Source organism: Leopardus geoffroyi, chromosome A1 (assembly GCF_018350155.1).
Source record: "Leopardus geoffroyi isolate Oge1 chromosome A1, O.geoffroyi_Oge1_pat1.0, whole genome shotgun sequence".
In the NCBI taxonomy this organism is placed as follows: domain Eukaryota; kingdom Metazoa; phylum Chordata; class Mammalia; order Carnivora; family Felidae; genus Leopardus; species Leopardus geoffroyi.
In genome coordinates, this window is record NC_059326.1 from 137,559,568 (window position 1) to 137,575,706 (window position 16,139).

At 34.4% G+C, this 16,139-nt stretch overlaps 1 protein-coding gene across 1 annotated transcript in view; it reads left to right on the forward strand.

Annotated features, from left to right (window-relative positions):
* Positions 1 to 16,139, forward strand: part of FCHO2 (FCH and mu domain containing endocytic adaptor 2) — a 123,522-nt gene that overhangs the window by 30,477 nt on the left and 76,906 nt on the right. The window contains 3 exon segments of the mRNA XM_045495220.1: positions 4,509 to 4,583; positions 7,932 to 8,073; positions 8,165 to 8,317. Coding sequence (XP_045351176.1) covers positions 4,509 to 4,583; positions 7,932 to 8,073; positions 8,165 to 8,317 — 370 coding nt within the window.

Genomic DNA, 16,139 nt, shown 5'->3' on the forward strand with positions numbered 1-16,139 from the left:
CACCTGTTTTCTCCATTTCCCCACCATCCCCTAGAATGGTACATTTTTTACCAAGGATGAACCTGTATTGACACATCATAATCACCCAAAGTCCATTGTTTTACCTTGGGGTTCACTCTTGGTATTGTACATTATATGGGTTGGACACATGATAATGGCATAGATCCATCATTACAGTATTATGTAGAATTTGTGAATTTATGACTTTGCTAAGAATTCTTTGCATTCTTTTGTATTGTTTTCATAGTTTGGCCTTTTCCAGATGTTATATAGTTGAAATCAGACAGTGTGTAATAGACTTTTCAGATTGGCTTCTTTCACTTAGGAATATGCATTTAAAGTGCCTCTGTCTTTTCATGGCTTAGTAGCTCATTTCTCTTTAGTACTGCATAATATTCCATTGTTTGGATGTATCATAGTTTATCCATTTACCCACTAAAGGACGTCTTGTTTGCTTCCAAGTTTTGGCAGTAATGAATAAAGCTGCTGTAAGCATCTGTGTGCGGGTTTTGTGTGTAAACTTAAGTTTCCAACTCCTTTGGGTGGATACCAAGGAACTCCATTGCTGGATTATATAGTAAGAGTATGTTAAGTTTCATAAGTAACCCTCAAACTGTCTTCCAAAGTGGCTGTATCATTTTGCATTTCTGTCAGCAATGAATGAGAATTCCTTTGCTCCACATCCTTGCCAGTATTTGGTTTTCTCAGTGGTTCAGACTTCAGTCCTTCTAATAGGTATGTAGTCATATCTTGTTTTAATTTATATTTTCCTGATGACGTGATCTCTAGCATATTTTCATATGCTTATTTGCCAACTGTGTATCTTTTTTTAGGGAGATGTCTGTTAAGGTCTGTGGCCCATTTTTTAACCATGTTATTCTAAGAGTTCTTTGTGTATTTGAGATAACAGTCCTTTTTCACATGGTGTCTTTTGCCAATAGTTTCTCCCAGCCTATGACTTCTTTCTCTTGACATTGTCTTTCACAGAGCAAAAGTTTTTAATTTTAATGAAGTCCACCTTATCATTGATTTCTGTCATAGATTTTATCTTTGTTTATCTAATAAAAGACAGTACCTAAGACATCATACCCAAGGTCTTCTTAGGTTTTCTTATGCTTTTCCTAGGAGTTTCAGTTTTGTGTTTCACTGGATTTAAAAAAAAATTGAAGATCATTCTAGTATCTACTGTTGAGATGTCAGCTATCAGTGATTATTGCTTCTTTTGAGGTAACATTCAGTGTTTGGAAGTGTTTAGCTGCTTTTAAAATCTTTTAGTCTTTAATTTTCAGCAGTTTTACTATGACTAGGTGTAGATGTAGTTTTACTATGTGATGAGATGTACGTATCTTTTTATTTATCCTCTTAGGGTTTGTTGGGCTACTTGGATCTGTGGTTTGAAACCTTTTGTCAGTTTTGGAAAATTGTCCGTTATTATCTCTGAAAATAATTTCTTCTGACCCATTTTTCCCCCTTTACACATATGTTAGAGTTTTTTACTTTGTCCTTTGTCCTTCTATTTTCCATTCTTTTGTCTCTCTGAGCTTTATACCAAGATAGAGTCTTCTCATCCCTCTTCTGGTTTATTTATACTCATTATAGTGTATTGAATCTGCTGTTTAACCCCATCCATTGAGATACTAATTTTTGATATTACATTTTTCAGATATAGAATTTGTATCTTTTTTTAAATTTGCTATGATTTCCTTTACTTTTTAAAAATGATTTCCGTTTCTCTATTGAAACTTTTGATTTAATGTACTGTCTCCTTGAACATAATACATAAACTCATAAAGTCCAAGCTTTGTAATCTCAGCATTTGAAACATTGCTCATTTGTTCCTCCTGGTTTTCGTTCATTTGTCATATTTGCCTGATGGTTTTATGAATGTATGTTAAGACATCCATACAGGATCCAATATCAAGGTTTGAAAAGGTATGGTTTGCAGTCCCTTTGAGAACTTGCCTACTAAACATTCATCCTTACTCTTTGAGTCTCAAAGGGTATGGGATTTCCCATGCTTAACATCTTTGGGGAGTCTCAATCTAGTTTTGTCTCCCTTGCTCTGTGAGAGTTTTTCAACTCTGCTCCAGTTCTCAGTCTCAGCTGCTGCTTCTAGATGCCCCCCAGGGAAAAGCTGACCGACATATCTAACTTACTTTTCCGGATAGCCTTCTCTTAAATCTTGGCTTACTCATTGCTCTTTTTTTTTTTTTTTTAATTTTTTTAATTTTTTTTTTCAACGTTTATTATTTATTTTTGGGACAGAGAGAGACAGAGCATGAACGGGGGAGGGGCAGAGAGAGAGGGAGACAGAATCGGAAACAGGCTCCAGGCTCTGAGCCATCAGCCCAGAGCCTGACGCGGGGCTCGAACTCACGGACCGCGAGATTGTGACCTGGCTGAAGTCGGACGCTTAACCGACTGCGCCACCCAGGCGCCCCTCTTTTTTTTTTTTTTTAAATGTTTATTTATTTTAGGGAGAGAGAGAGAAAGTGTGAGCGGGGAGGGGCAGAGAGAGAGGGAGACACAGAATCTGAAGCAGGCTTCAGGCTCTGAGCTGTCAGCACAGAGCCCGACGCAGGGGGCTCGACCTCGACAAACCATGAGATCATGACCTGAACCAAAGTTGGATGCTTAACTGACTGAGCCACCCAGGGGCCCTATTGGCTTACTCAGTCTTAACTGCCTCCTTAGCTTCTGTTGCCTTTTAGCCCCCTTTCTCCATATTTTTCTGGCTTTCCTCATCAGGAGGTTTTTTTCTATCAGTTTACTATTGCTGGAGATTGAATCACTCTTTTGTGCTGTTGAACTTATCCATTGAGATAGTAATATTTTTTTTTCTGTATTAACTCTTTTTAGATGATCAAAGTACCGCCCCTGTGATATAGTATATTAAAAAGACACACAGAAGTGTAAAGGAAAAAAAAAAAAAATCACAGTCCCATCAGTGAGAGGCAATTACTAATAATAGTTCCTTTTTGTTAGCTGGTTTTTGTGAGCAGGGCGCTGGGGAGGAGTTTGAAGGTAAGCTTAGTTTGAATATTCTGAGTTTGAGGGGATTAAGGTACCTAAGTAGGGTTATGCTTGAGACATTTAGATATTAAATTGATGGTTTGATGTAAGAACAGTGTGGAGATCTGGATTTGGACATTAAAAGCAGAAAGTTTCAGGGCACCTGGGCAACTCATTCGGTTAAGTGACTGACTTTTAGTTTCAGCTCAGGTCAAGATCTCACAGTTTGTGAGTTCAAGCTGCATGTCAAGCTCTGCACTGATGGGGCAGAACTCGCTTGAGATTCTCTCCTCTCTCTGTCCCTTCCCTGCTTTCACTCTCTCTCTCAAAGTAAATAAACATTTAAAAAAAAAAGTTAGTTGAACCTGTCAAAGTAGATGGAAGGTCTTTGGTGTTTTGTAGATTATTTCACTGTTACAGGTTGCACAGATAGAGAAGGGACAGGGTAATTGTGGGAGAGATAAGACAAAACTTAACTTTTCTAGTGTTAAGAAGGCCAATACAGTCTCATATTTTGTATTTGAGATTATGTGTTTAAGGGAATAATTGTTTTCTTCCATATTTAATGGTTTGGTTGATGTTTTTTAAAGCCTAAAATCCTATATGCTAAATTAGTGGTTATATAAAACACAGTTTTTAAAACAATTTTTTTCACGTTTATTTATTATTGAGAGGCAGAGACAGAGTGTGAGAGGGGCAGAGAGAGGGGGAGACACAAAATCTGAAGCAGGCCCCAGGATCCAGCTGTCAGCACAGAGCCTGACATGGGGCTTGAACTCATGAACTGGAGATAATGACCTGAGCCGAAGTCAGACGCTTAACTGTCTGAGCCACCCAGGTGCCCCATAAAACACAGTTTTTTAGCGTGAAATACTTATTTATTAGTGTTTTAGATCTAATCACAAAATAGATTAAGCCTTGATAACTTATGTTTGGCTTGTCCAAATGACAATCATCAATCTTTTGTTCTATTAAATGTGCATAATAGTGAAATCACAGTATTAAAGAATAATAAATCTATATTAACTATACTAGAGAAGTATTAAGTGCAAATGACTTTCACACTGAATTAGTTTACAGAGAAATAAAGAGAGACAGTCAAGAAGCAGTGCTGTTGTACTTGTCGTTCAAATAACCACTGATACGTTAAAATAAAAAGAGTAATGATTTCATTTAATTTTTGGGATACAAATTTTTTTAGTTCTATACCAGACCAGTTCTTTAAATAAATGTGCTCAAAGGGCATTTAAGGATAGGCCTGAAATTTATGACCACGTATTTGTTTATTTTTAAGTAAACTCTGTGCCCAACATGGGGCTTGAACTCACAACCCCAAGATCAGGAATAGAATATTCTACCGACTGAGCCACCCAGGTGCTCCAGTACCTACTTATTTTTAATATATATTTGAGTTTTTTGTTTATACAGTTTTAATTGTATTTTGATAATTTTTCTGTGTTTGAGAGCTCTTATCATACGGAAATTTGATTTAACAGAGCTACAATAGAAGAAGCATACTCCAGGTCAATGACAAAACTAGCAAAATCCGCAAGCAACTATTCACAGCTTGGGTGAGTTAATGTCTTTGAAAAACTCTTTTTCAGTGTTGATTTAGGTACAGTTCTTGAGAATGTTAGGTTCTTATTGAAGATTAATTGTTGGTAAATATAATAATATATAATGTACTGAAAAATGTTTTTATATATGAATATATTCTTGACTTAATAGAAAATAGAATTGAACTAATCAGTTAATGCAGTCTGAGTAAATGAAACCCATTTTCCCCCCTTATTTAACTACCTAGTCATTTGGTAGTGTAATTTTGAGATCATACATGTTATGTATTGTGCATGGTTATTCTAGTTTTCTGTAAGTTCACTTAAATTATGTTGAATAGCGATCTTTACAAACTCACTTAAACTTGACTGAAATGTATTAAAAAGGTCTCATGATTTTATAGACTATTAAATATTTCTCTTAAAAATTTGTGGTGAGAAAATGTGTTCTTTGAAAAATGAATATTAAGAATACATTTTAGGGGTGCATAGGTGGCTCAATCAGTTAAGTCCCGACTATGGCTCAGGTCATGATCTCACATTTCGTGAGTTCAAGCCCTGTGTCAGGCTCTTTGCTGACAGCTCGCAGCCTGGGTCCTGCTTCAAATTCTGTGTCTCTCTCTCTTTCTGCCCTTCCCCTGCTTGTGCGCTCTCTCTCTCTCTCTCTCTCTCTCTCTCTCAAAAATAAATAAACTTAAAAAAAAATAAAATAAGAATTTATTGTAAATAAGATATGCTACATGGCTTTAGTAGTTCTGGGAGGAGATATTGTATAATTTATACCACAAAAACCCTGGGAGGAATATTTAATCTTTTTTAATTATCTAAGAATTGGGGAAAGGCTATACTTTAAGATAATTTAACAAGTAATTCACCTGTGAATCCCCTGAAATTTTAATAGGTATTAGTTCATATTTTTGATGAAGAGGGTTTTTTTTTCAATATATGATATTTATTGTCAAATTGGTTTCCATACAACACCCACTGCTTGATGAAGAGGGTTTATACCATCTATTAGATTCACAAACGGTTCCCTGAACCAAAAAACTGGTTAAGAATGAAAATATTCTTTTGTGTGGTTGAATGAGTTTAAATGAAAATCTTGCTAAATTGTGGCCTAGGTAGAGAGTTGTACTCTCAGTTCATCCTCATCATGGTGACACTGTCCATTATATTAAGTGTTGATAGTTGCAGCTAAGAGGACCTTCTGTAGCCCTGTACTATGGCTGGGAAGGCTGGGGAGCTGCTACCTTTTTCACCCAGAGGAGAGTGGGGACTGTTAGTTGATGACCATCTAGTGTTGTTTTTCTTCCAGTTGTCTTTCAATTCTTTCTCCCACCCCCCACTCCCTTGATACATCACTTTTCTGGCAGCTTCCTTTTTCTAAAGCCTTTATGTTGACATGCTTCTAAAACATTATTTATTTATTTACCATTGTAGAAGGGCTAGAAAGTAACTGGAATAGCAGAAGCTGTCTTTAAACAGTTGGTTGTGGTTTTATTATAGGAAATTCTACCCTATTTTTAGTTGTCAGGTGGGAGATACAAAAAACATGAATTAACATCAACTGTGTTTCTGGATAAGATATTGACAACATTTCTGTCTTTGGAATGTATGCTTCTCATAAATAATAGATGATATTTTATGTGTTAGTGTCATTACTTAAGATCATAAATATTTTAAATATTAATATTTTACTGATGGATATTTAAGCAATTGAATTTTCTCTTTATTTTTTTTTTGCATTTAAAAATACTTTGGACTTGTCAGTTTTCTTTCTTACTGCTTATTATATATTAATATATATTACTTGACCAGAAAAAAAGGTTTGTATATCAAACTTTTAAACTGTAAAGAAATTTGACATTCCTTAAGGAAACCTGTATTTAAAGAAATCTTATGTTGAACCCCTTTACAGTGTAAAGAATCCTTTGGTAAAGGTACACTCCCATCTTTCTGCTTTGTCCAGTCCGGACTACCATGTATCAGGTTTACATGAAGTGATATATATGTATTTTGGTGCTGTAGTGAGTGGATAATTTTCAGTTGTCTATTTTTATTCTCAAACTCCTCCTTTTAACTCCTTGCCAGCTGATTAGATTTTAAAGTTTAAGTTGAAATCTAATCGGAACAGCCTTATTCTAAGCATGTTAATTTTCCTGTTTGAACTTCTTTATTATTGCTTAAAATGATCATTATGTGTTAGCATTCCTACTGGGTAGGAAATGTAATAATTTGAAATGTAATAATTGGTAGGAAATGTACATAATAGGATAAGTAATTTATTTCTTTACCCTCTTGCTGTGTGCTGCTATTTGTTTTCTAGAAGTTTTGTCATAGAGTAGAACAGGTGCTGTTGAAAATATCTTAGGAAGTACTTGAGGAAAACATAGGGTAAAATTATCTGTAGATCATTCCTTATTGACTAAATTGGTTTAAGCTAACCATTGACATCCTAAATACTGTACCATCCAGAATGCAATAATGTAGTAACTTTTGGACATACTTGAATGTACTGAAAATACTAAATTCTCAGTATTGAGAAAAAGTGGTAGGAAAGTATGTCTTGCATCACGTATCCTGTACTAGAAAGGGACTGTGTTAGTGTTTTTTAAAGTATGCAGATAAAATTATCTGAAATAAGATTTCAGGTTAACAGTTCTAAAATATTTTCAAATGATTATTAAGGGTGACTAATCTTAAAAAATCCTGTGAATTTGACTTTTGCGTGTTTGAAATCAAAGGAACTTTTGTTTATTAAAATTTTTTTTATTAATGTTTATTTGTGTGTGTGAGAGAGAAACAGCACAAATGGGGAAGGGGCACAGAGAGAGGGAGACACAGAATCCGAAGCAGGCTTCAGGCTCTGAGCTGTCAGCACAGAGCCTGACATGGGGCCCGAATCCATAATAGGTGAGATCATGACCTGAGCTGAAGTCAGACGCTTAACCAACTGAGCCACCTAGGTGTCCCAGAGGAACTTTTATTTTTGATGAGACATTTTAGATGAACACTAAGTAGTCAAAAATTAAAATTTGGAAACAAGTTAATTTTATAATAGACAAGTCTAACCAAATCAACTGAGAAAATAGTATGATATGGTTAATAGAGAGCCATGGCCAGACCTCTGATAAATATTTAACTGATTTCAGTGTACCCGACTGAGGTCCAAAAATATTTTAATTAACCACGGATTAAAAAATCAGCATCAGTCTGCCAATCATTTCATTTATGATTTATTTTAATTTCCTATTTTGCATAATTAAAATTGCTGAGCATAATATTGTTTCTATTGGTTCTGTTTTGGAGCCTTAAACTTTTTTTTTCTTTTATTAAATAATTCCTGTACTTTCTTTCCCTTAGAACATTTGCACCAGTGTGGGATGTGTTCAAAACATCTACAGAGAAATTAGCAAACTGTCACTTGGATCTTGTTAGAAAATTACAAGAATTAATAAAGGAAGTTCAGAAGTATGGAGAAGAACAAGTAAAATCTCATAAAAAGGTATCACTTTTTTCCTGCTAAAGGATTGATCGATCAGATATTGAATGCTTTACAGTTTGATCATTTTGATGAATCATTTCATACCATACAGACTAAAGAAGAGGTTGCAGGAACTCTGGAAGCTGTTCAAGCCATTCAGAGCATAACTCAGGCCCTTCAGAAATCCAAGGAAAATTACAATGCCAAGTGTGTAGAACAAGAACGTTTGAAAAAGGAAGGAGCTACACAAAGAGAAATAGAAAAGGTAATTGTAATAAAAAATAATATCTCTGTGGTTTCAAAGCACTTTCAAACATAAGACTGCATTTGATCTTCAGACACTTAAGAATGACCTCATATTAAAGATGAAGACACTGTGACACTGAGTGTTAGTGATTTACCTAAGTGAAACAGAACTGGGTTTGCAGAATATGTTGTGTATAGTAAATAGATTAGCAAATACTTAAAAAGGAATGATATCTATGTCATTGACATTTGTAAGATATTTTTATAAGATAATTGATAAGATACTGCTTGGTGTCAGGTTTAACAGTGAGGTAAAATTTTTTTTGAGGCAAGAGTGGTATATTTAGAAAGGCATAGATACTTGAAGATAAGCTTTAAAATATGTGTTGTGGGTGATTTATTGCTGACTTTGAAGACATTTATGAGGTAGTGCGGTAAACCACAACCCTTTCCCCCACTCGCATTTTAATTGAAAGTAGATTTTTCCCCCTTTCAAAACAGTTTAACCATTCACTTGTTTGATGTGTTGTATCTCATTTAGGAATGAGCCATAGGGAGTGATAATTTTGAAAGCTTTTTAAAGTATTTGAAATATCCAGTAAAAAAAGAAAACCAAATTGTAACTATATTATAGCAATTATAATAATTATAAAAGTGTACATACATGGGCAGAAACTAGAAGAGAATATGGAAAAATCAAAACAGTTGATGGAATTTGGCATAACTGATTTCCTTTAATGTATGTGTAATAAATAAAAATTGGGAGGGCGATAAGAATAAGTTACTAGTTTAAAAGACCATTCCAGACGACAGCAATTACGAATAAAATACAAGAAGGGAAAACAAAACAGGGTCCAAAAAAGAAGAATAATATCTCTATGAACCAGAAATGGGACAGATACCCAAAATGGCCTGTAGAGATTGATTTTGCAGGTTTGTTGCACTTCAAGCTCTTGTGTGCTAAAGGGGACTGTGTGTTCCCCATTTGCAGTAAAGCACAAGGAGCCCACTCACTGGGTGAAGCTATATAGGTAGGAAAAAAGAAGACTCTTGGGCTGCTGGCTAGGGCTAAAGCTTTATTGGAAGATGGGAACTTATGGACACAATTTTGAGTGCGAATCAAGCTAAGGAACCATTTAATGACTATTTTAGCCATATTCCCAATATTCTTCCAAGGAAGTAAGACTTGATAAGACTAAATTGGGCCCTTGGAGAGCTGGCATGAGGTAATCTGAAAACTGTTGGTGGGGATGGGTGGGCACAAAGGATAGAACATAACACAATTCTAGGTGGTAACATATGCATTGTATTCTCTGGAACTGTCACACAGCACTTGTGGAGGGAGAGAGAAAAAGAGAAAAGGAAATGAACGAATAACCAAAATTCTAAAGCCCATGTAAGAAATCTGACACTAAGACAGCAATAAATTTAACAATTAGAAAAAAGAATTCTCTGCAGATACAATTTAAATTTATAAAACAAAAGAACAAAATGTTATGTGGTTGAGGATGTTCAGTGAGAAAAGTGAATATAAAATATTAAATAAGATTAAGAAATATAGAGTCATAATGGAATAAGATTTACTAGATAGGAAAACCGCTAATTACAAAACTTGAAAGTGAATATGGTTATTGAAAAAAAGTACTAGAGAAGACAGATTTTAAACTTGATATAGTCAGAGACTGAATTTGGAAGATGGTACTGAGGGAACTGACGATAATACAGAGAAGTAAAGGTTACCAACATTCATCTAATGTGAATTCCAGGAGAAAAATGGAAAGAATGGTGGTCTAGTAATATTTGAAGAGTTAATAGCTCAGAGTTTCTCACACCTGAAGAAATTCAGCAGTCCCAGATTAATATAATACTGCATGTTAATTGGAATTAAAAACTTACAAAAAATAAATGTGCCTGTATAAATATAAAGAAAAAAAAAAAGAGTCCCCAGATTGAAAGTACATTCTTGGTATTAAGCAGGTTACATAAAGGTCTGTGCAGACCTAGGCACTAAAAAAAAAGCTACCAGGTATTTCTTGTTTTCTCACATCTTTGAAGTCAGAATACATCTTCAGTTGATGATATCATATAATTGCTGTTGGTGAGGTGGCTTTTGTGTGTAGTTTTATTGCCTATGTGAACTTGGTTATAGTACCTGGTGGCATGATTGGACAACTGCAATATTTTGATGTACAACTTAAGTACAACTTAAGATGATGAATATCTTAAGACCATTTGAGGAAGGAATTGTTCTGGTATTGACTGAAAATCATTTGTTGAGACCTGGTAAGATTAAGAAAATGTGAGCACCAGTGTTTAGAAGAAACTGGGAGATAATAATGGAGCATTTTTAAGAAGTGCTATATCAATAATGATCTTGATGATATTGAGGATAATGTTGTATGGGGAAAAAACAGACCTCAGCAATCTCCCAAGTGGAAAGCAAGTGAGAAGGGTCAAAATCTGAATATGAGGAAGATTTAGGAGTATGTCAAGAGAATTCTTTTTGCCTTCCTTTTTATTCTGTATCACATAGGAGTGGTAATAGAATAAAAATGTACCCCTAAGTAAGTCTAAAAGAGCTCTTTTAAAAGCATAAAATTAGGGGTGCCTGGTTGGCTCAGTCAGTTGAGCGTCCAGCTCTTGATTTTGGCTCAGGTCATGATATCACATTTGTGGGATTGAGCACCCCATCAGGCTCTGTGCTGCATGTGGAGCCTGCTTGGGATTCTTTCTCTCTCTTCCTCTGTTTCTCCCCTACTTGCTCGGGTGCACTCTGTCTTGAAACATAAAATTAGAATTTTAAGTGATAAGAAAGCATTATTTTATGCTTTAGTTGATAGCATTTTTCTATTTTAATGGTACACAAGAGGATGATGTATTTTATAAGTTAATGGTCTGTTAGAGTTAGTAGTAATTGACTGTGTACATTAAACATAACTCCTAAAAGGACTGAAGTATATTTTAAATCTTTTAAAAATGGCAAAAAGAAAAGATATTAAAATTTATTGATAAGGAAAGGAAGGAGGATATAGGGAAAAAAAGAATGGTAGGCAGAAAGATCAACATAAGTTGGAAGAAGGTCAAATATACCTAAACCATAATATGTATAAATGAATTAGACTTCTAATAATAGTTTGATTTTCAAATTGAAAAAAATTATTATGTAAAACACTGTTAGTGTTTAGCAACAGAAGACTTTTTAATATAATGGGACTATTCAGTTCAAGTAAATTATATAGAGTAAAATAGTAGATCTGGGATTTAAAATATTCTAGCAAAAAAAAAATGTTGGAGGGGGAAGAATGGATGGAATCTTGAAGTTATGTGATAGGTTAATGGAGTACATTACACTTCTTTTGTGTGCTCTAAAATGTTTATCATAAAAGCCAAAAAGAAAAAAAAAGTGAGCTAGAATGACATGAATTAACATTGACTTGGGTGAATCTAAAAAGTATAATATTGAGCAAGAAAAGCAAAGTTCCAGAAGAATATGTATATTTTGATGCCTTTTACATAGTCTTTAATTTTCTGCAAAAAAAAAAAAAACCCCAAAAACCAAAAAAAAAAAAAAAAAAACCCGAAACAAAAAAGAAACAAACAAGCCTTGAAGTATAATTAACTATATTAGGGACATACATAGGGACAGTAAACACTGTGCCACATATTGGGAGTTACCTTTGCAGAGCAAGTGGGGAATGGGCTTGGTAAGGGCAGGGGGCTCCCTTTGTCTATGTAATAATTAATTTTTTTCCAAAAAATAAAAAAGATAGGAACAAAGACAGTATAAAGCGAATTATATTTCATTTCATTTTATTTTTTTTAAGTTTGTTTATTTTGAGAGAGTGAGAGTGAGGAGGGGTGGAGCAGAGAGAGAGGGAGGGAGGGAGGGAGAATCTTAAGCAGGTTCTGCACTGTTAGCATAGAGCTGGACATGGGGCTTGATCTCAGGACTATAAGATCATGACCTGAGCCGAAATCCAGAGGCAGATGCTTAACCACTAAGCTACCCAGGTACCCCAAGCCAACTGTAGTTCAAACTAAAAGAGTTATTTTTTATTTTTTTTATTTTTTTTTATGTTTATTTAGATTTTGAGAGAGACAGAGCATGAGTGGTGGAGGGGTAGAGAGTGGGGAGACAGAATCAGAAGCAGGCTCCAGGCTCTGAACTGTCAGCACAGAGCCAACGCAGGGCTCGAACTCACAGCCCATGTGATCATGACCTGAGCCAAAGTTGGACGCTCAACCAACTGAGCCACCCAGGTGCCCCTAAGATAATTAGTTTTTAAAATGTGAGCTATAGGAATAGTTCCTTACAGTACGTACTATAACATACAGGTCAGTAAATTGGTACGGATTCCATATAATTAATGCAAAAGTGTACTATCTCAGTTAGTTGAAATTTTCCAGAGGGTTAAGGTACTCCTAGGCTAAATACTGCTCTTTGCTTTTTTTTTTTTTTTTTTTTTTTTTTTTTATGAAACCCAGTGGATTTAACATAGTACCTAGTGTGTACTGACCACTTGAAAAATGTATGGTAACTAGAGATTATGCTTAAAGAAATGATTGTCTGAATCTTTTGATATAAACCAAAAAAGGCCTCATATAAGGTAATGATTTAGATTAAATTAAAAGATTTCTTTTTGATTAACATATGGTAGCATACAGTTGTGTCCAAGGGTTGTGAGTTGGTGGCACGGACCCACAGAGAAGGGGTGCCGTTTTCTCATTGTTTTGCTCAGAGGTGGTATCTTTGCTTGTGGTACTAAATGTGTTAGTGGGTGTCTGATTTATATATGTTCAAATCCAAGTTTAAGTAAATCATTAATTTTGACCTGTAATAAAAAGCTTTTTATTAACATGAATATAGATTTTTAAAAACCTAAATCTTTGAACCATTTTCCTTTAATAAATTTGAAAACAAATACTTATGGCTATTATGACATAGTATGCTTCTGATTTTCACTTAAAAGCTCTTAATTTTTTATAAAACACTATTTAGAAGGCACTCATTTGTGGACTATGACTAAATATGACTTAATTCATATGTGTATGTTTGCTTCTTAGGATTTTACTATAAAAATTATAGGCACTTAAATATTTCTTGTAGTATATCAGTAAATTTATAATGCTAAGGAAATCAATACAATGTAGGATTTGTTTTATTATCAATAGGTAATGTGTTAAAGCCAATCTTTTATTTGTTAGAAGAAATGTAGCTGTTTTTTTTAAAGCATAATTTCCTCATTTAAGAGTAAATGTTCCAACTTCCCTTTTTAATAATGACTTTATGAAACTTGTCAAGTTCATTACTACTAGGATACTCAGTTTTTATAATTCTACCCTAGAATTTACAGCATTTTTAACTATATATATATATACTATTTAGAAAGTTGTTTTGACTTAACTACATACTGCTATATAGTTGTTTCCTATGAGTACTCTTTCTTGCTTTAAAAAAAAAAAAGTAAAGAGGCACCTGGGTGGCTCAGTTGTTAGGTGTTGACTTCGGTTCAGGTCATGATCTCACAGCTTCTGGGTTCAAGCCCCGCCTCGGGCTCTTTGCTGACAGCTCAGAGCCTGGAGCCTGCTTCAGATTCTGTGTGTGTGTGTCTCTCTCTCTCTGCCCTTGCTCCATTCATGCTCTGTCTCTCTGTCTGTCTCTCAAAAATGAATAAACATTAAAAAAAATTTAAAAACAATAAGGTGTTCCTAGTACAATTACATTCTAAAATTGCTTCTACATATTTTTATATAATACCCTTATTTTTCTTTAAATTTGTTTTTGTCATTACTTAAAATACTTTATGAGTCAACAGTTTCTTTTTTCATTTTATTCCTTTATGATTAAGTACTGCTTTTGTTAGTTTTCCGGGATACTTCTTTAAGTTGGTATATAATTTCCTTAAGATTGTGGTATATTATTTTTACCTTTGAAGAGTGAGGGCTGATGTAAAAAAAAAAAGTTAGAACTTTAAAGGCTATCTTCTCTCTTCCTTCATGCCTCCAAATAAGAGAAGTGAAATTTTACACAGCTTCCTGGTATCAGAAAGTAGGCTCCAAAAGACTTATCTGTTTACATCCTGAATTAGATCCTGCTCTGAACTTTTGAGATGAAGATAATAATATTATGGTTGGAAATAATGGACAAAGAAGTTAGTATGCTGAGTTGAATAGCTAGACCAAGATTTACAGTGAGAATATTCTGGGAGGAAAAAAGAAAGTTAAGTATGATGGTTTAAACTTTTAAAATTAATTATTGCTAACTCTGTCGACTCAGTAAAAAATTTGAGTACCAAAACTAGTTTGAATTCTGGAAACTGAGTTTAGGAAGAGGAAATGATGCTCCAGGAACTTCTTTCCATCTCTTAAAGTCCTATAAGTGTAATGAATAATGTAAAATAATTGCTTTCTTTACATTGTAGAAATATGATAGATCTTCTATAAGCAGGAATTGACCCCCATGCAGTGATCTTTTATTTCTGTTAGATTATAAATTTCTTGTGTGTGAGACACTATCATTATATTTTTGCAACACAGCATATATGTTTACTTGGAAAAATAATCATTATAGCAAAATATTATTTGAATTTTTCCTGTTCTTAATACAATAAAGTTTATTTTATTTTAAATACAGGCTGAAGATTAGGTTCTTGGCTTTTTAAGTGGCTTATTCAAATACATGTATATATTTTTAATGTTCATTTATTTTTGAGAGAGAGACAGCGTGCATGCTGGGGAGGGGCAGAGAGAGAGGGAGACAGAGGATCCAAAGTGAGCTCTGCACTGGCAGCAGGGAGCCCGATGCTGGCCTTGAACTCAGGAACTTTGAGTTTATGACCTGAGCCAAAGTCAGACGCTTAACCCATTGAGCCACACAGGCGCCCCTCAAATTTTTCTGATTGTTGCATTATAAAGTGATAATATGCGTGCAGTGGGTAGGTAATGTTTTAGGTAAATGTTTTAGTTCCTACCATGTGCCTGTCATTATGCTAGATGTTATGAAGTTTATTAAAGGCTAAAATACATATTCCCTCCTTCTGTATTCATGAAACTTCCTTCTTTTGGGGGAGCCAAAACATATTGAATAGTGCAGAGCAAGAGGTTAGAGGTTTTAATGGTAAGTTTAGAAAGGGCAGAGTGACCTATTTTGTACAGGACCTGTAAAAAAGAAAACAGGAAGATCTCATGAAATAAATTACTTTTTAAAAGTATAGACACAATCATTGTAGTCATATTTGGAGAAATTTTCCATTTTTATGATTTGTTTTTTCAAATTGCATATATCTCTAGGAGTGATCACAACTCAGGTCTTTCTGTGTAGCTAGCACATAAATTGTTAGGCAGTAACTTAATAGGCAACAGAAAATAGGAATAGGTGTTAGGATAAGGAACAAGCAAAGAAGAAGGGGCTGCCAATGAGGCTACATTATTTTGCTAAACTCTGTCATTGAAAATCACTCCACGGACTGTAAGTTGCTCATTATTCTTGCACAGACTGAAACTTTAGGTAGCTGGAAGAAGAGACAGAAGTCTGTTGGTATTAAAAAGATCCAAAGGAAACTCGGATAATCACACCATTGAAATGTTTTCTTAAATCTGGGCTTCCTGTAAACATACTTAGTAAATTTTAAATATCTATGTCATTTAATTGTTACGTGTTTGAGCAAGGCCAGGATGTTACAGCAACTATACTGACCATAGTATAATTAATGTCAAATGGCCTGAGACAATGGGAAAAGGGCAAAACAAAACAAAACAAAACAAAAAAACAAAAAAAAAAAACACAACACTCATAAAGCCAACTAGAAAATCATTATAGGCTTTAACTACTTACTCTAGGG